Genomic DNA, 21,438 nt, shown 5'->3' with positions numbered 1-21,438 from the left:
GTCAATGGTCGGGAATTAACGATTTTCTCCGCTTCCGCAAAAAAGGTTTGTAAAGTTTCTTCTTTCAGGGACGAGTCGTAGAGTACTTTGCCGATGACACTTTTCACTGAACCTATTAACCTCTCCCATATTCCTCCCATGTGGGGAGCAGACGGTGGAATGAATTGGAAGCTAATACCTCTTGACGACAAAGAATCAATAATCGCTGTTCGATCTATTTCTTCCATGGCTTGGCGAATTTCGTGTGCAGCACCTCTCAGATTTGTTCCATTGTCGCAAAATATGACCTGAGGTTGTCCTCTTCTAGCCGACATTCTTAGTATGGCTTGAATCGTGGAATCGCTACTCAGACTATGTGCAATTTCTAGATGGATAGCTCTAACTGCCAAGCATGTGAATAGCACACCCCATCTTTTTTCGCATCTCCTACCAATCTTCACCATAATTGGGCCGAAATAGTCCATTCCAGTGTTAATAAAAGCTCTAACACCTCTCTTTAATCGTGCTTCAGGTAGTTGACCCATTAGAGGTGGTGAAGGTTTGCTTTTCTCAATCCTACATTTCAAACAGCTTGAGAATGCTGATTTGACTGCAGCTCGACAGTTTATCACCCAGTATTTCTGTCTGATTTCATTTATGACTAATTCTACTCTTCTATGATGAAATTTTTTGTGATAATTTTGTATCAACAATTTGGTGAATTCATGTTTTGGACTCAGAATGATGGGTTGTCGTGTGCTCTCCGCCATAAATTCTGTAAAATTCGTTCGTCCACTCAGTACCATAATTCCATCTTTCATTTCTGGAAATAAACAGGCTAGTTTGCTTTGACCACCCAGAGATTTTCCAGTTTTGAGTTTTTGTATTTCTTCTGGAAAACACTCCTGTTGAACATGTTTCAGCCATATCTTCTCAGCTTTCAGGATTTCCTCTACTGTTAGGTTTGGAGGAAATTTTTCTTTGTTTCTTACAATTTCAAAAAATCTCAAACACCATCCGGTAGTCCTGATCAGTCTATTCCACTTCGAAAATCGTCGTATGTCTGGGAGGCATTCTTCATATTTTTGAAAAATGACAAAACATGTTTTAATTTTCCGATTTCTCAGCTCTACGTCATTTTCATTCAAATAGGAAGGTCTTTTATTTTCGATTGGCCATGATTCTTCTGAATTTTTGAGAAAATAAGGACCAGAAAACCATTCATTTGAAATTACTCCGTTGATTTTTTTCCTGCGTGTAGCTTCATCCGCGATATTAAGTTCAGTTGGGACCCATCGCCATTCCGCTATACGTGTCAATTCTTGAATTTCACCGATTCGATGTGATACGAACGGTTTGTAGTTTCTTCCGTCCCCTCGTATCCAATTCAAGACACATGATGAGTCGGACCAATAAAACATTTCATCTATGGAGAACTCGAGTTCATTCCTTATCACTTGAGCCAGCCGACTGGCCATCACTGCCGCCTGGAGTTCAAGCTTAGGGATGGAAAGAGGTTTCAGAGGAGAAACTCTCGTTTTCGCTGAGATAAGACAAACATCAGTTCTGTTTTCTCCAATGACGCGAAGAAAGCTAACTGCTGAGAATGCTTTCTCACTACTATCACAAAATGTGTGAATTTCGATTCGTAATGCTGATGGAATCAATAGACTATAGCATCTTGGAATTTTGATCAGTACAATTTTCTCCATGTCACTCAACCAATCTTTCCAAGCGATGAGAAGTTCTTCAGGTAACAAATCATCCCAATCGATTCCTACTCGCCAAATATCTTGCATCAGAATTTTACCTCTCACCGTGAAAGTAGAGATCAAACCTAGCGGGTCGTATACCGACATCAAAGCTTGCAAAACCTTCCTCTTCGTAGGTTGTTCCGCCACTAAGTTTTCTGAAGTCAGTCTGAAGGAAAACTCGTCGTTTCTGGGATCCCACCATAAGCCTAATATTCGATGTAAGGAAGTGTCATCGATATTTTTTGTAGCCGCCAGTAACATATCATCAGATAGCTTATCTCGAATCAGTTGGGAGTTTGTCATCCAGTTGACTACTTCAAATCCTGCAACCTTCTGGACTTTGCATACTTCTATTATCGTTTCTAGCGCTTCTTCTTCAGTGTCTTTTGAATCCAAATAGTCATCTACATAGAATTTTTTGATAATAGCTGTTCGGATGTCTGGATTCGTAGAAAATTCTTCAGCATTCGAGTTTTTTACGAATTGAGCACATACGGGCGAACAGGTTGCTCCAAAAGTCATGACCAACATTTCATAAATATCAGGAGGTCTGTCGCTTTCCAAATTTCGCCAAAGGAATCGTTGAGCACATCTATCTCGTTCTTGTATTCCTACTCTATGGAACATCTCTCGAATATCTCCACAAAAACCGAATCGCCTTTGTCGAAATTTCCATAAAATTGCAACCAATGACTGCAACAAATCTGGACCAGAGAGTAGAGCATCATTCAAGCTCATACCTCTTGATTTTGCTGCAGCATCAAAGACTAGCCTGATTTTATTCGGTTTGTTGGGATTTTCTACAGCGAAATGAGGTAGATACCAAAGATGAGGATTGTCAATTTTCTCTTCCTCTAAGGTCAACTTCTTTATATATCCTTTCTCTTCATATTCCATAATTTTCTTGCAATAATCCTTTCCAAATTTTTCGTTCAGACGACATTTTCTTTCGACACATTTTAGTCTTTGGAGTGCCATGAATTTACTTTCAGGTAGCTGTATGTTATCGGTTTTCCACAATAAACCGATTTCGTAGTTTTCTCCAGTATACTTCAAGGTGTTTCTCATCAGTTCTAATGCTCGTGAACTTTCACAAGATGGTTGGTCAGCTGCGATCAAAGTACCAAATGTTTCGGTCAGATAAGATTTCTCTACCATCTTCTGCAGTTCTTCATCAGTCGTCTCTTTTTCACAAATGTGTAAAGTATGGGCTTTGAAAGAGTTTTCCCCGCTATTTGGACTTGGTCCGTGTACAGCCCAACCTAACTTACATTTACTGGCTACAGGAAGATTTTCTGGGCCGGTTCTTATCTGTCTCGCAAGTATCAGATGTATGTTATCTTGTCCAATAAGCAGTGAAGGTTTTTCGTGATCGATATCTTTTATTGGAACACCTTTTAGATGTGAAAACTTTTTCCAATCGGATATGTTGATGTGTTGTTCTGGTAACGACATATGAGTGACAGTTCTGACTCTTTTCATAGTAAACATTCTGCTGTCATCAATTTTGGAAACAGTCACGTCTAAACGAACGGAATTTTCTTCAACCATGACATTTTCGTTTGTCCATTGTAGACAAAGTGATTTCTTCGTTCCAGTTAGCCCAAGTGTCTCTGCTACTTCTGCATCTAATAATGTCACCGTAGACGCCTCATCACAAAGAGCAAGAATAGGGACAACACCTCGTGGACCGTATAATTTTATACGAATCACTCTCAGAAGAATCGTAGTGAAAGGTTTGTTGACAGAGCATACTCTTCCTCGATTATCATCATTAGTATCTCTTCCTGTCGCTTCCTGATTGCTATTGACTTCTAATTCTTTGTGTAATAGAGGATGATGATGAAGTTTACAGCCGTTTGTTCCACAAATCTTCCTCTTTTTACATTTGAATTTTTGATGATTCTTTTGAAGGCAACTGAAACATAGTTTTTTTCCGGTTACCATTTCCCATCTCTTATTCAGGTCATCGTGATTCATCTGCGGACAAATGCTTTCTTGATGTATTTTGTCACAGTAACCACATGTCTTGTGAGTGTTTTGGGTGTGAATATTGTATACTCTTTCATTTCTCTTCATTTGATTTGTGAATTTCTGTGAGAATGTTTCATTGCGTGGGGTACTAACATTACACGCAAAGCTTGCTTTCTCGTTCAACCACAAAGAGAAATCTTCCAAATTGATATCACCCTTTTTCATTTCCAACTTTTCACCCCAGGATAATTTCATTGAATCCGGAATTTTCGTCAGTAATTCACGAATAAATTGAGGATTTTCGAGATAACGTTTACTTCCTAGACTCTTCATGATCGAAACCATGTTGCTCACCTCTGCAGAATAATGAATCAGCTTTTCAAAGTTATTTTCTCTTATGGAAGGAAGGATGCTGATTCTGTTCATCAAAATATCTATGATGTATTCAGGTCTTCCGAATCGTTTCTCTAAAGTTTCAATCACAAGATCTACGTTATCGGCAGTTAACATCATTCCTGCAACTGTTGTCTTTGCTTCCCCTTTTAGAAATCTCTGCAGCTTTAGCATGATCTCTTCATTGCTGTAGTCACAAACTTGCGAAGATTCTTGAAAGACTTATGGAACAGGGGCCAATCTTGGGGACTGCCATCAAACTGTGGAAAATCCTTCTCTAACATTTTTCGCATGTGGAATTTATCTGGATTCATTACTTCAAGTGACGTTGGGTTTTGAGTTGTTGAAGCTGGGTGAGAAAACGTTCTGAGAACGTTTGCAACAGTTCCGCAAAGCTGTTGTATGTCTTGTGATGTGATATTTCCTGGTTTCTCTTCGGAAAATTGTCCTTCGACCTTGGGTATGTCATCATTGGGTTTCTCAGTTTTTTCAGGAATACGTGACAGATTTTCTTGTCTATCATAATGAAATTGTTCAGATGTGTAATCTACCCATTGAGACACTCTGTTTCTTTGTTCTTGTTCTTCAACTAATTCTCTCCTGATATTTTCGCTTCTTGCTTCTGATTGAACGTAACTGCTGCCTTCTTCTTGGGCATCTATCTCGGCTTCATGCAATTCTTCTTCGAGTTGAAGAAGGTGTAAACTATCAGCTATTTCCTTCTTCTTCAACTCTCTACGGTTCTTTTCTTCTAGTTGTTGTTCTTCCAGTTCTAGCTCTCTGGATTTTCTTTGTAGCTCCCGTCTTTGTCTTTCTATTTTAAGAGCTATTCTTTTCTTTTTCAAATCCAAACTACTTCGTCGAGATAATCCGGTATCCCTTGAGGCTCTCGAATGAACAGACTGCTTTGAGTGAACCTCATGTATCAAGGAAGTTGACTCGCCGGATTTATCTTCAACGACTTTTTCAGGTAGTTTGTCTAGACTGGATTCTGGTTTCTCACGACTTCCAAATCCGTTTGGCCATACGTAGTCCGATGACAGACTTTGATTCAGACCTGCACCTTCTCGCTTGAACGTACGTTTCTCCATATCGTGATCACGTCGGGGTCACCAAATGTTGTTTCCTTGATAACTATCAAACTCGGAAATGCCCAATAAATCCTACTTTTAGTCGGGATAAACTTTTAATGACTTTTCCTTTGAAAAATTATCAGTAACTATATAAAACATTTTGTTTTTTATCTACAGGGTCGTATTTTCAATAAATAAAACCAAACTAATAAAAAGATGAACAAATCAATAATGCTAATAGGGCTATGCAATGCTGGTTATTTCTTTTGTGGCGATTGAGATACCAGCCAGTTCTGTTTGGACTACGCTGGTATTTTTCCCCATTCCCCACCTGATCCTTAGGCTTAGTGATCTGGAGTACACTTCACATCCTGAGCCTTCTTTGGTTTTTGAGCCACCTATTTATGTGCGTATCGCATTCGTAGCATCTGACTCTGTTCTGTTCTGTTTTATTTGTATCTTGTAGGGTTTATTAAACACTAACATGGGTTCAATTGCATCACTGGTTGCCTGTAGCAGAGGTTACGTAGTAAGCGCTTTCCGCCATTGGCTCAGCCTCAATTGACCCATTCCTACTTCGAAGTTTACACCGGCCGTGCGCAATCGTAACATGGCCATTAAATACATTAATACTTATTGCTCTACTAGAGAGCATCTGAGTATCCATTCTTCTACTACCAGGGGTACATTCCTGGAGTGTGGTTGCTGGGTAATTGTTGAAAAGGGTAGGAAAATTAAATATGTTCAATCATAAGGAAATATAAAATTTTATTGAAACGATACAAAAATACTGATCCTCATCAAACCATTCATTCAAAACCATATCGATTTTGAATTTCACTGAAAGACATATCATTGGTCGATGAATGCCTATGATAAGTGCAAATTGCAATATAATCCAGAACGATCTATTTTGTCGAAATGCTGCAAAACGAACTCTTCTGATAGTCTCTGGTATTGGAAATCGTACTGTCAATTTAGCAAATCAAAATATCGTTCCATCAGACTTTCGGAGAATGTCTGATACTCGCAAAACATGCTCCAATTCAGCTTATTGGAAAATAAGAATTTGTTTGGATCCATCAGAAATTAATAAAAATCAGAAAAGAAAATATTAGCCACTGAATACTGTTGAAGAGATCACGGCATGCATCCATTCATTGATCAAAATGGTTTACACTCTTGAAATGTAAAAAAGGATTTTAGCAATTGCAAGTGACTCCACGCACTGCATTCAGCACACCATTCTGAAGTTACTCCTGCTTAAGAATGCCTTTTGGTCTGCCATCGGCTGCAGAAGTCTTTCAGCAAGTTATGAGTTCACTGATTGCAGACATACAAGATACAGAAGTGTCAATGGATGATGTACTTTCACATGCTCCCATCAAAGAAGAATCGGAGAAGATCACACAAGAAGTACTTAACAAGTTTATAAATGTAGGCCTTAAGCTTACCAAAGAAAAATGTGTTTTTAGTACACAAGAAGTGAAGTTTCTAGATCACATTGTCACCTACGAAGGCTTGAAACCAGACCCAGCGAAGATGGAAACTATCCCAGCAAATATAAAAGAGCTTCAACGCTTCCTCGGGTTGATTACATATCTGTCGAAATTCATACAGGACAAGGCAAAAGTTACCAGCCCATTAAGACAGAAGCATTCATAAAACGGAAAGAGCTATTCGAAGACCACCTGTCCTTGGTTTTTACAATCTGAAAGCACAAATCATATTGTCAGTTGATGCCAGTAGCTATGCCTGTGGAGAAGTTATGATTCAGGAAGGAAAGCCCATTGCCTACTGGGTCAAGTCGTTCACCAAAACAGAACAAGGCTATAGTCAGCTGAAAAAGGACGCAAGAAAGCCAATGCTATATTGGTAGCATGCAAGAAATTTCATATATACATATGGGGCTGTGAAGACTTGAAATAAGCCACTTGAAACACAATATTCAAAAAAACCCTGACAGATACACCACCTCGACTGCAGAGAATGCTATACCAGATCTCACCATACAACAAAAACAGATCACTGATGTATGTCGCAGATACTCTCATAAGAGATTGTGAAGATCTGAGTTGCGAAGACCTAAATACAGAAAACCATCAAATTTGTGTCATAGTACCATTTACCGAGACTCGGAGAGAAGAACTGAAAAAAAAAAACAAATGAAAGTGAAGAACTTACTGATTTGAAGAAGATGATACTCAAGGGATGCTTGGAAAAAATAGATCAAGTCCTAGAGACCTTGAAGAAATATTGGTACTATCGAGAATTACTCAGCGTGTACAATGACATCATATTCAAAAACAACAGAGTACTTGTACCAAAAACTATGGTACCTCTAGTAATGAAGCAATGTCATTCAAGCCATAAAGGGATACAAGGAAAACCAAGAATAGCCTTAGATAATGTATTTTGGCCTGAAATGACAACTGACTTGACCAACTACATTAAAAACTGTTATGCTTGTGCTAAGATACATAAAGACAACCCAATCATGATACAAAGTGCGTAGGAGCGACCACACTGATGTGTTCCATCATTACACAGGATTTTTAGATTTCAAGGAGTTGACAAGTATTACAAGCTTTAACATCATAAAAGAACTAAAATCTTGGTTTGGATCATTACGATGTGAAATGGAGGCAAACAATATCACTGTCAACAATTTAAGATTTTTCAAGAATTGTGGCAATTCGAACACAGAATTTCAAGTACAAAGTTTTCTCGTTCGAATGGCTTAGCGGAGCGTACAAAAAGCCAAGAATCTAATGAAGTAGTGCCTTGAACACAATTCTGATATGCATTTGGCCTTGGAACACCCCCCGTTTGGATGTTAGATCTCTCCCGCTCGAAAATTAATGAATCGAAGAACAAAAACTTCACTCCCAACTAATGAAAAACTATTTACTCCTAAAATAGTAAGAAACATCACTAATAAGCTAAAAAAATAAAGAGTTAGAGAAAAATAAATCGGACAGAGAAAAGAAGGAAAATAAGAAAACTACAAGTCATGAAAAGGTATTACTCAGGAAAACAGGAGTACGAACAGAAGATGGGCTATCTGTAAGAGAAACTCATGGCACTTGAAACCTACTGCCACAACTTCGAACATTAACCCTTCTATGTCCACAAATTCTCCTTCTCCAGTCGCCAATGTACCTAGCCCAGAATATTCTTGTTATGTACAGAAATACATTCTGGTTCATTATTAGCTATTGAGTATTCTTTATTAAGAACTTTAATACGCTAGAGAAAAACCGGTTGATTTTCTCATTCTTTGTGTTCTCGTTCTAAACAGTGTAGAACACTACAGGTTTGTTTTACCAGTTAACCTCCACAGCCAGAAAAAATAGAAAAAAAAATATGTAACTGATATCGATAAGTACCGATAAAAAAATATACATTGAGATAAGTTATTCAGTGGTCAAGTTTGTTCAATTAGTAGTTCGGTTATACATTTTTACCTATAATACCTTTTTCGAAATGTTTTGAACGTAGTATGGGAAACGTTTATGGTAAACGTTGCTTATCTGATGCGGAAATGATAGCTTGAAAAATTCGTGAGTGTATCGGAGAAGTTAATAACCCTTCATGTCGTACAATCAAGTTGTGTACGTCAGTCCGAAATATAATTTTATTATATATATATATAAGTCAGAATTTCATTGCAGATAACCTTATGATAGGTACACGCAGAGTATAGCGATCTTCGGTTTTCCATATTGAGCCATCAAGTTTCTAATAGCTTTGATGATATTCTGTTCCTTCTACGTACCCCATGAATGAGGCGAAAGTAGGAGTTTTGAATTTTTTGCAGTCTTTTCTTGTTCCTAATTGTAAGGCTTGGTCCATAGAGTACAGCTGCATAGTTCAGTGATGAAAGAACGAGACTATCACATGAAGTAATTCTTGTGTTTTTAGGAAGAAATTTTCGAATTCCGCAAATCAGCTTGAGTGAGAGGTAAGCTTTTTGGATTAGTTTATTACCATGGGAGTCAAATCGAAGACCACTGTCTATAGCCATCCCAAGGAAGTTTTCTTCCTTATTAACAATTTCCAGTCCATTAAAGCATATACTAATATTGAGTTGTTCAACAATATCTCTGTTATTTTCTGGACCAAATATTAGTATTTTCAACTTAGCACACTGAGCACATAATATTTTCAGCAAGGAATGAGAATGTGTCGAGATCATGACTGATCTGTCTATTAGCGTCATCTACTCCGTGTGGTTAAAAAAATAGTAGATTTTGGTGTCATCGGCATAGAAATATATACTGCAATACTGAATGCATTTCACTAATTGTATCAAAAATAGGAGAGGGCCTAGAATTGAACCCTGAGTAACGCCTGTCTTTAAATTCAGAGGTGTGGAATGTACTCCGTCAATAACAACTTTCTGGCGTCTGTTGTGTAGAAAGTTTCGTAAAAAAAAAGAACTGAATCATCTGACCTGCCAATGTAGTGTAAGATCGATAATAATAGCTCATGATTGATGTGTCAAATTCCCAGATGAAATTTAGACGAGCCAGGACGGTACATTCATTTCGGTTACTTGAAAATATCATCGGTTACCTTCAGAAGGACTGTAGTAGAGCCGTCATCACGCCTGAAACCCGACTGTACTGTTGGTAGTATTCTATCACTATCTAAGTGAGATTCACTATCCAGTTATACTGGATTATTGTTGTATCGTTGTACTGAAGTTATTAATGCTGCTTTCCATATAGTCGGAAAAACGTTATTTTCTATGCAAAAGTTGATGATGTTCTTCGAATAAGAAAGAATGAAAGGGAAAGACAATGAGATTATTTTTGTACTGATTCCATCACATCCGATGGATTTTTTTTATTCAAAGATATTATTCGTAATACGCAAATATCATCAACTGATATGAGCTGGTAGATGGAATCGAGTAGGGTATGGTTATTATATTCATCAAGTAAAACATTTGACGGTGGGGTTATTAAAATAGATTTCACAAAAAAATTATTGATGCGGTTGGCATCGATCAAGTGTGTTAGCTGGTCATGTTTTTCTGAAGGAATTATATTATTATTTTTCAGTATCGACCAACATTGTTTAAGGTTGCAATCATCATGTTTGATTGATAAAAAGGATTTTTTTCTCTCTCATGATAACTTGTGTTGTGAAATTCCGTAGCTACTTATAATATACTCGTTGGTGATATTTTGAATTTAAGTGAAGCCTCATCTCGCAATTTCATTTAATTTTTAATTTGATCTGTTAGTCACGGTGCCGGAGGTTTTGTTATTCTAGAGATTGTAAAGGGAACATGCCGGTTGAATAATTGAGTTAAACTGTCAATAAGAATGTTTATTTGTGTCCAATTCAGTTTCATAAATACTGAAAAAGCAAATCGAATTTAAAAGCTGCATAGTTGACATTTTTGAAATTTCGATATTACAGGAATTTCACCGGTTTAACCGTGAGGTCTACTTCAATAAGGCAATATGTGAGAGAATGGTCAGAAATATCTACATCTTCAACATCCTTGTCTACTACCCACACTGATATTAAATGTATAAGCGATGAGCTCTAGAGACCTATTCTAGACGGCGAGTCAATTATTTGACTGAGTTGATGAGTTTCAAATATTGATAACAGGTTGATCACATATAAATTTTCCAAACATAATTCATCCAAGTTGAAATCACTCACGCAACCGACATTGGGAGTGGCTACAGATACGTCTTCGGTTGTATCTTCGAGTTCAAACAGAAGAAATATCTTTTCCTGGAAACGAGGCCTGTAGATTACACCAAGAAAGATATCTTATTTTTTTATTTTTGATTACATCCTAGTTGTTCAATATGATAACTAGAATTTATCATGGAAGTGTTTAGGGTATTTTTTGAACATATACACACACCAGCACCTCTTGAATGGAGGTGATCTTTTTTATATATTCTATAGCCCCTCATACTGATCAGCTCATCATTAATACCATTGTGTAGCCAACTCTCAGATATACACAAAATGTCAAATTGGCTCTCTTGAATAAGTTGCCGAATATTAGCAATAGAGGGAAGGAGAGATATCACGATTGAGGGTCCAATTTTAATACTCATGCCAAATATGGGTCAGACTGGTATGATACAAAAAAAAAAAATTAAAGAGCTGAGTTGAGAGTACAAAAAAACAATAATTGTAGCTGAAACTTGAATAAAAATGGAATTTATAACAGAAACAAAAATTGGGTTAATGCGAAATTCAAATTATTTATTCATTTATTTTTTACTAGTTGATGCCTGCGGCTTCACCCGCGTAGAATTTGGTTTGTGACACTTATGTTATACAGAAAACTTACATGCATATTTCAAAATTCTAGGTTCAGAAATTACGTTGTCTAATATGTTATAATATGATTTGAAACCTCTGAAAAAACAAATGAAATTGAAAATATAAACAAAATTGCTGGGAATGAAAGTTATATTAAGCAAAAAACCATGAAGTAAAAATTGCAAAGGAATAAAAATAATCAAAAAAATGAAAATTGTACAATTGAAATGAAAATGAAAGAAGTTAAAAGATTTCAAGTCAAGTTACTTCACGACGTTTTGATTGTGGGTACTAACAAAATTTCAGATCGACAACTTTTTTTTTGGTAATGTTTGAGCTTTTCTCGCTTTTTCTAGCTACTTTTGAATAACCCTTGTTTCTCAGAAACTATTCGTATTTCAATAGAAAAAAAATAGCCACATAGACTGAGATACTCCAAGGAACACCCAATTCCGGCCCTGTTTGGACGTGAAAATGATTTTAAAATCTCCTAACCTGAAAATTTTCATTTTTTGTGAGTCCGAAACCTTGGGCAAACGGTGAACATGTTTTTAGAGTTTTATTTTCTTGAGTTATGAAAAAAAATGATGAATACAACAATAATAATAGACTATATTTTGTCTGCACAATACACGTTTTCAAAGTTTGCAATTTTTTCAGAGTGGCATGAAATCAAGCGACATTACTCAGTTTGTTGATAGATAACTCGATGCATTCAAAAAGTCTGATTTTGGCAAAATATAACACGAAAAATATAAACAAAGAGTAAGGTGGGAAATAATGTGGAAAATAATGTGTTTCACCTGATACGTTGGTGGTGAGAAAATATTAGTAATCGTTGTTCTTTTCATTTCAGGAGGCAGGACAGAACTTGAAAGTAGTAAGGTTTGTATTTTGAGTTGGTGTTAATCTCTTAACAATGTGTGGGAAGCTATTTGATAAAACCAATTAATAAAAGGATAAGACTACCTTGATCAGTTCAACGTAAACATTGCTCCCACATGTCATAACTGCAAAACTCTTCTTGATGTGCGTTTTACTAAACAAGTTGGAGATTAATCAGACTATACTACACTGTACCATACTATACTATACTATACTATACCTACTATACTATACTATACTATACTATACTATAGTATAATATACTATACTATACTATACTATACTATACTATAATATACTATACTATACTATACTATACAATGCTATACTATACTGATCAGATTACGTTTCACCATTCCACTTGTGATGCACTGTTTGAAATCTTTAGTACAGTAATAAATATTGCTGGAGATTTTTTTCCCAATACCAAACCGTTATTTTAACACCTCGGCATGTGTTTCGATCACCAAGTGATCATCTTCAAGGTGAGATCAAACTAATCATACTTGGAAAGTTATATCTATTTATACCATAGATACCTGTTCTAGGTACCTGCGTCTCATGTGTCTTAAATTAATTTCACGATATTGCCTTATCTACTAGTCTTAAATTGATTTTACAATGTGTCCTTGTGTAACAGTCAGGTAAATCTAATAATTAAAATATTATCAGCTGTATAAAATTAATTTAACAAAATTGCCTTACCTACTAGTCTTAAATTGATGCTACAATGTGTCCAGTGTCATCCCTGAAGTACGCACCAAATGCGAAAATTATTTACTGAGGGTTTTTCGACGAAATGTTATTCTTGCTAAAAGTTTGTGCATCTCCTGAAATTAAACATGCACCAACAAAATACAGTAAAACACCCGTAACATACGAGGAGCCGAGGGTTTTTCGACAAAATGTTATTCTTGCTAAAAGTTTGTGCATCTCCTGAAACTGAACATGCACCAACAAAATACAGTAAAACACCCGTAATATACGAGGGGCCTTCAAATATTTGATTTTGAGACAACAGTAAAGTACTATTATTTCGAAAAATCTCGGGAAATGTTATCCAGGAAAGTTGTTCAGCATTATAAAATATATCTAGATTTGAAGAAATGATCATCTAGGGAAAGTTTAATTTTTTTGCCAATTTTTTTAAATGACTACGAAAAAAAATTTGCTAAAACGATAAATAGACAGCATCCTGTATACGACGGTTCATTTTAAAATCCTGTAATATTACGAATTACACAACTATGCTGTTAACCACGGTCAATTTTTTCGAAGAGTGGAATAATTTTCAAAGTTTTTGGTGCAGTAATTTTTATTTTCTGTTAACGTCGAAAATTACTCAAAATTGTACTGTATTGTAACAAGAACTTTATGATCAATAATATCAAATCACAAAACATAAAATAGGTATTTCGGAACAAACTCATTGATTTTCTGGAGATTTTATTGTTCAAAATAATTCTCCAAAATATTTTGATGTTTTGGGATTTGATATTATATTATTGAATAGGTATCAAGTTCTTGTTACAATACAGTACAATTTTGAGTAATTTTCGATGTTAACAAAAAATGAAAATAACTTTGCACCAAAAAATTTGAAAATTATTTCACTCTTCGAAAAAATTGCCTGTGGTTGACAGCATAGTTGTGTAATTCGTAATATTACAGGCTTCCAAAATGAATCGTCGTATACAGGACGCTGTCTATTTATCGTTTTAGACATTTTTTTTTCGTAGTCATTTAAAAAAATGGGTAAAAAATAAAACTTTCCTTTGATGGTCATTACTTCAAATCTAGATGTATTTTTCAATACTGAACAACTTTTTCAAATAAGATTTCCCGAGATTTCTCAAAATAAGAGTACTTTACTTTTGTCTCAAAATCAAATATTTGAAGGCTCCTCGTATATTACGTGTGTTTAACTGTATTTTGTTGGTGCATGTCTAGTTTCAGGGGATGCACAAACTTTATAATCAATAATATCAAATCACAAAACATCAAAATGAAATAGGTATTTCGGAACAAACTCATTGATTTTCTGGAGATTTTCTTGTTCAAAATAATTCTCCAAAATATTTAGATGTTTTGGGATTTGGTATTATATTATTGGATATCAAGTTCTTGTTACAATACAGTACAATTTTGAGTAATTTTCGATGTTAACAAAAAATGAAAATAACTTTTAACCAAAAAATTTGAAAATTATTTCACTCTTCGAAAAAATTGCCTGTGGTTGACAGCATAGTTGTGTGATTCGTAATATTACGGGCTTCCAAAATGAATCGTCGTATACAGGACGCTGTCTATTTATCGTTTTAGAAATTTTTTTTTCGTAGTCATTTAAAAAAATGGGTGAAAAATAAAACTTTCCTTTGATGTTCATTACTTCAAATCTAGATGTATTTTTCAATACTGAACAACTTTTTCAAATAAGATTTCCCGAGATTTCTCAAAATAAGAGTACTTCACTTTTGTCTCAAAATCAAATATTTGAAGGCTCCTCGTATATTACGTGTGTTTAACTGTATTTTGTTGGTGCATGTTTAGTTTTAGGGGATGCATAAACTTTTATTATAATAACTTTTTGTCGAAAAACCCTTAATAAATAAGTTTCCCATATAGTGCATACTTTGGGGATGACAGATTTACCTGACTATTACATAAGAAAACATTGTAAAATTAATTTAGGACCAGTAGGTAGGTAGGTCTAAAGTGACTGGATCTATTCGACCCTTCACCGCAACCCATAAGGGTTTATTGTGGCTCAAACCTATTCACACTCGCCCAAATAAACCCAGCTTCTCAACGAAGCCGATTAGTTTGTATGGTGAGTGGTCTTTCAGGTCAGATGGTGAGAGCGACACAGACACAGACAGCGACACACACTGTCTTCCGACAGTCCAAGTCTCTTCATGTGGTGATTCAAATGACAGTGACCTGTAAGGAGGCCTGTTAGACATCGTAGTTTATCCAAACAACTGTTTGGAATCAAGCTTCGAAGGGTGAATAAACGCCTTGGAGTGAGCCAATCCTGGAAGATTCTGTCAGAAGTCCATTACTGTTCTTGCCATCCAGGTGTTAAATGTTTGTTTGGCAAAGCCCAAAGCGATGCCAATGACAGGTTCTGGTCCAATGAAGCCACTTGCAGCACCCTCCTTTGCAAGAGAGTCAGCAGCTTCATTGCCTTCCAGGCCAGTATGGCCAGGAATCCAGACCAGAGACAATCTGTTTAGTTTTCCTATTGAGGAGAGTCTTTTTTGGCAGTTTGCTACCAATTTAGACGTTGCTCGTTGGGAGCCAAGAGCTTCCAACGCCGCTTGACTATCCGAGAATATTTTTATTGACTTGTGAGTGAGGTTGGATTTATCCAATCTCTCCGCACATAATTCAACTAGTAGGTAACACAATACTGTGAATTTAATTTTATATAGTTTATTATATTTCAATAATTAAATTTACCTGACTATTACATAAGGACACATTATGAATTCAATTTAACCCTAGTAGATAAGGCAATAATGTGAAATTAATTCAAGGCACTTAGGACGCAGGTACCTGGATCAGGTATCTATGGTATAAATAAGGATACATTGGTAAGTATGATTAATTTGATCTTTCTCTTGAAGATGATCACTTGTGTGTACGATTTATCTATCTATTATTTATAATATGTACAGTATAGTTCATCTCCTAATGAAACCAATGTTGACGGAAAAAGTATAGCAGTTTTGAGGTGTTGTTGTTGGATTATTTATCTTCCAGTATTTTGAGCATTTTTATGAATAATAATTGCATTTTTCAGTTCCGTTCAAGACAGTAAAATTTAACCCTAAGGTACTCTCAAAAACGGTAATCCTTTCTTAATTTTGGTACGTTCCCGGTAGTATAAAAATAACATTTTCTGCAAGCGAGAGAACGTTGTTAACCTTCAGGAAATGGTTTTCGATCTATTGATCTATTACGTTTTATTAAACATCAAACTTTTTTACCACGTCATATTCACTAAGTATAATAATTATGTTTGAATAATATTCAAAATTGGAAAAAAACAAAAACATATGAGTATATGAACAATTACCAATTGTATATATCTGGGTATATAATTTCATTGATTTTTTGAATAAAATTCTCTATTGATGACTAACATTCTGGTTGATTGTTTATTGGAGTGAATTAATCATAATCAATCGTCATACAAATGAATGTAGAAATCTTCCAAAGAAAGGGTGAAAGCAATCGATTTCAAAATAAACTCTTTACAGAGATTTTTTGATCATACAAAGATCAGACAAAAACTAGACCAAAAGCACTCTCGAAACAACTACTTTCATGAAAACATTGAATAAGACAAAAAAATACTTTCGAAACAACTATTCATATATGAACATTGAATTATATAAAAACCACTTTTCCATATTCAGTTTGTACTACAAACTTTCGTTATGTAATTGAATCAGATACTATTCACAATATTGCTACACAATATAGTATATAAAAGAGGTTAAACTTCACATACATAGAGCATTATCATCAAAGGCGGGCCTCCGATGTTTCGAAATTAGACATTTATCTCATTGCCTCTTCAGCACCAATCTGGATAACATTATAAGATGAATCACCCAATTCATTCATGAAATTACGATTTTGAGTCACGAATGAGTTAAATCTACTCATGTCTTGTTTGAATTGAAAGGATAATATTTTTAAGAGAAATTAATTTTTGGGAAAGAAATGATTTCGCTTTGTAATTCTTCACCTTTAATCGCTTTCTTCCTCTCTTCGGAAGATTTCTACATTTTTTTACTACTTCTGTGCTCTTTTATATTAGGCAGAAATATTATCATGGTTTGGTCGATATAAAGTTTAGGGCAAGAATCACAAGTCAACTTATAAACTCTTGAGCTATTCAACCATATTGTTTTTAACAACTTGAATTATAATGCTAAAATCATAATTTGTTTTGCAAGCCATGTCCAAGCCTTCAAAAAAACGAGCAATGTTGTCGGTGGTCAATAAATATTCAGTGAAACTCCCACAATGAAGTGAATATGTCATGTAGATAATAGGTTCATATTGGTTTAACAGGTATCAAGCAATGCCATATCCGAACAGTGTCACGATGTATTGGAACACATTATCAACAAGTTAACAATAAACGAAGATTTGTATGAGCTGCTTCTTAAAAAAGGTGAGTGTGTTTACAAAATCAAAGGACATAATAACCTTCACATTGTGCTTTTGCCTAGGAATGGTTGTTTTACAGTCTTCTGCCGCTTCCAACTCACAAATTTCCTGAAAAAATCTCTTTGAATGAAAATTTGTGGTTTTCTTTCGATATACATCAAAAGACTGTAATATAAATCTTCAAATCAAATATAAGAAGGTATAAAGCTTCAAATAATCCTTTTTGTAGAATTTAATATTGAAATACTCAAAATAAAGGAAAATTAGTTGCATCAATCAAAATATATATATATATATATATATATATATATATATATATATATATATATATATATATATATATAGATAGATACAGAGATATAGATATTATTGAGTGTGTATAATATAAATCAAAAGGAGGAAATTCGTGGACATGACACTCAAGAAATATGGAGGCAAACCGCGGACACGTGTTTCTGGCTATTGGCCTCATCAGCGCGGTGCAGCCAATTGCAAAGGTGGACAACAACTGGTTACCAAAAATGGAAAAAAAAACATCACATATGCACGGTGTCCACCTTTGCAATTGGCTGCACCGCGCTGATGAGGCCAATAGCCAGAAACACGTGTCCGCGGTTTGCATCCATATTTCTTGAGTGTCATGTCCACGAATTTCCTCCTTTTGATTTATATCATACACACTCAATAATATCTATATCTCTGTATCTATATCCTGGACCCGGAAGTCACGCAGGTAGCTATAGCTGCCTACGTGGTGATGTTAGATGATACCTGGGAATGCTGGGTCTTCTAATTGAAACCACAAATGTGCGGTTGGCTCCTGTTGGTGACACCGTGCATATGTGATGTTTTTTTTTCCATTTTTGGTAACCAGTTGTTGTCCACCTTTGCAATATATATATATATATATATATATATATATATATATATATATATATATATATATAAAAAGATAGAGGGATATTGAGTGAGATGTTATTATCAATGGAAAAAGGTTATTGGACATAGCACTCATAGGAAGGTGGGCAAACCGCAGACACGTGTTTCTGGCTATTTAGCCTTCGTCAGTACGGTACAGCCAAGTGTAAAGGATAGGCAACACTTGGTTGCAGTTGGCCCCTGATGATGAATCCGCTTGCTTTGTTTGGCCCCTTTCGTGCAACCAAGTGTTGTCTATCCTTTACACTTGGCTGTACCGTACTGACAAAGGCTAAATAGCCAGAAACACGTGTCTGCGGTTTGTCCACCTTCCTATGAGTGCTATGTCCAATAAACTTTTTCCATTGATAATACCATCTCACTCAATATCCCTCTATCTTTATTTATTTATCTTGGACCTGGATGTCACGCAGGTTGCTATAGCTGCTCCCGTGACGAAGTTGGGAGTTAGTCCTTGTAATCACAAGGTCTTCCAACGATGACACGAAATCGCAGTTGGCCCCTGATGATGAATCCGCTTGCTTTGTTTGGCCCCTTTCTTGCAACCAAGTGTTGTCTATCCTTCACACTTGGCTGTGAGACAAAAAACGACTTTCCTGAATTTGATGGCCTCTCATATCAAAAGCATTTTTGCTCATATTGGATTATTCTTACTGAAGTACTCTTAAGCAATTCCTGAATTATTGTATACCCTAATAAGTAGCCCTAATGGCGATGTCATAGCGAATTAGTCCTATTTGATACAGCACTTCGAGAAATCTTCGAACAAATCTCTAATAATAACTTTCAAAACGAACCATGGATCCAAGCTTCACTTCCGGTGAATCTTGATGGTATTGTCATTCGACAATCATCTTCATTTGCTTTACCTGCTTTTCTATTCCCCTTCAATAGTGTTGAGCATCTGATTCATTCTATTTTATCAAATTTCTGCTCTGATATTGATGATTCACTTTATTTGGAAGGTGAATGAATATGGATTGAAAATCGAATTCACCAACACTTGATAACAAGGGCTCTCAAAATCATGAGATCTTCCTTTATTGCCGATGTTATTTACAGAACTCATTGTTGCAACCAAGGACTACCTTTTATATCAGGCTTGCCTCAAAGCTGTAACAACTGAGGCGCCTGGCTCAACACACTTCCCGTTATATCTTTGGAAACATCATTCGACGACAAATGTTTCAGAATCTCAATAAGTATAAATTTGGGATATTTCATCTGTGTTATTCACCTGATTGAACGTGCATTGTCAACAGCGAATATCTCTTATCTGCTTGAACCTCTGGGAATCAGCCGAGATGATGGAATGTCTCTCATTCCTTGCAGACATGGAGAACTTTGGTATGAGACTTCACCTGTATTGATACTTTGGCATGCTCTCATCTCCATTCAACTACGCAAACTGTTGGTGGAGTCACTCAATATACCGAAAAGATGAAACAGCGGAAATACAGTTATCTGGAAGATTGATAGGTACATTTTCTATCCAATCGCCATTGAAACATTCAGTAGATTTGGTTCCTTTGCTTCCGATTCTTTCAGAGATGTTGGTCGAAAATTAATTACAGTAATAGACGACTCTAGAGCAAGATTTTTTTGATACAAGGAATCGGCATTGCAATTCAGAGAGGAAATGCTGCATCGATTCTTGTCACTATTTCTCCTTCTCAATATATTGATAAAATTTTCTTTCACCCACAAAATTGGTCTGATATAACTAAGTTTCCTGATACAACATATTTCTCCCCAGCTTCTCCTATTGAAAATAATCCAAATGGTAATAAAAGTAAAAATTTTGTGATAGAATACTTAAGAAGCAAACTGAGCACTAACAGTTTCAACATTATAAAACTACAAATGGAGAAGTGAAAAAATGTCCAAAACCGGAAAGATTTTGTGGTTCTTCAACCAATTTTCATCTTTTGACTACCACCCGCACACTCTGATCTCCCTTACGATGAACCTCCAACATCCGCCTATGATCATACAGCCAATTCGGTCCTGTCCTCATCCCCAATCGAGCGTCATTTATTTCAATGCTCTTTTTCCAATGTTCCTTTCTAATTTTTGTGTTCTTGCACATCAGAATCCTGCCTTTCGTGGTTATCCTCACGACAGTAGATACGAGTATCAGGAGACAGTGCAAGAATCAGCGATGGGCAATGTGGTGGAAGACCCACAAAAGAACTGTCAAGCTTTGACGGAAAAGGAAGAGGGGATTCGAAATGAGCCTTAACTAAGTCTTTAGGCTGAATACTTACAGTCCCTAAAATAACTAAGTCCCAACGGAGTTGGAGTAACAAACCCTACCCCTTTCGCAAAGTCGTAGGCAAGTCTTTTCAAATCCGACAACGCCCATCTTACGTCTAGACCCGTCAACAGTTTCAACAAAGCCCCTCCAAATACTCCAGAAGGTCCGACCAGTTTGTAGATCCAAACTGTTATAGGATTGGGCGAGTTTCTATCTACATACAAGATCTTTTTTTATTAACTACACCTTACAATCTGATCTTCACAAATTTTATTTTCAAAAAATATATCACATGTTTCGCTATCACAGTAGCTTTTTCGCAGTGAATGCACAGTGAAAGTACTCGTCTCACTGCGTTTGCCAGGTAGGGGGACTACTTGGCAAACCTGTTCATGAGCAAAATCGAAATGGAAACCAAAGAAAAGTCAAAGTATTTTCCCAGGATATGGCTGAGGTATGTGAATTATATTTTTGCAATGTTCGATAACACAAGAATCGAACATTGAGGACTTTGTTTTCTTTTTAAATAACAGATTTCCAGCAATAAAATTCACGTATGAGTCAGAAAATGAAGGACAACTTCCATTTCTTGGCGTTTTTCTAATGAGGTGCCAATGTGGAAGGCTAGAATACGATGTATTCAGGAAGGAAACAAGCACTTACAGGTATATTCCTGATAGTTCACATCACG

At 35.8% G+C, this 21,438-nt stretch overlaps 1 protein-coding gene across 1 annotated transcript in view; it reads left to right on the top strand.

Annotated features, from left to right (window-relative positions):
* Positions 1–21,438, top strand: part of LOC111504682 (uncharacterized) — an 84,289-nt gene that overhangs the window by 7,568 nt on the left and 55,283 nt on the right. The window contains exons 2-3 of the mRNA XM_074178373.1: positions 12,336–12,364; positions 17,453–17,555. Of these exons, the coding sequence (XP_074034474.1) occupies positions 12,336–12,364; positions 17,453–17,555 (132 nt within the window). The remainder of the gene's footprint in view (positions 1–12,335; positions 12,365–17,452; positions 17,556–21,438) is intronic.

Source organism: Leptinotarsa decemlineata, unplaced genomic scaffold (assembly GCF_025532065.1).
Source record: "Leptinotarsa decemlineata unplaced genomic scaffold, Ldec_3_MD MMD2_tig00003736_RagTag_RagTag, whole genome shotgun sequence".
In the NCBI taxonomy this organism is placed as follows: Eukaryota; Metazoa; Arthropoda; class Insecta; order Coleoptera; family Chrysomelidae; genus Leptinotarsa; species Leptinotarsa decemlineata.
Note: the sequence above shows the minus strand (reverse complement) of the source record. Positions and strands in the feature narration are given on the sequence as shown.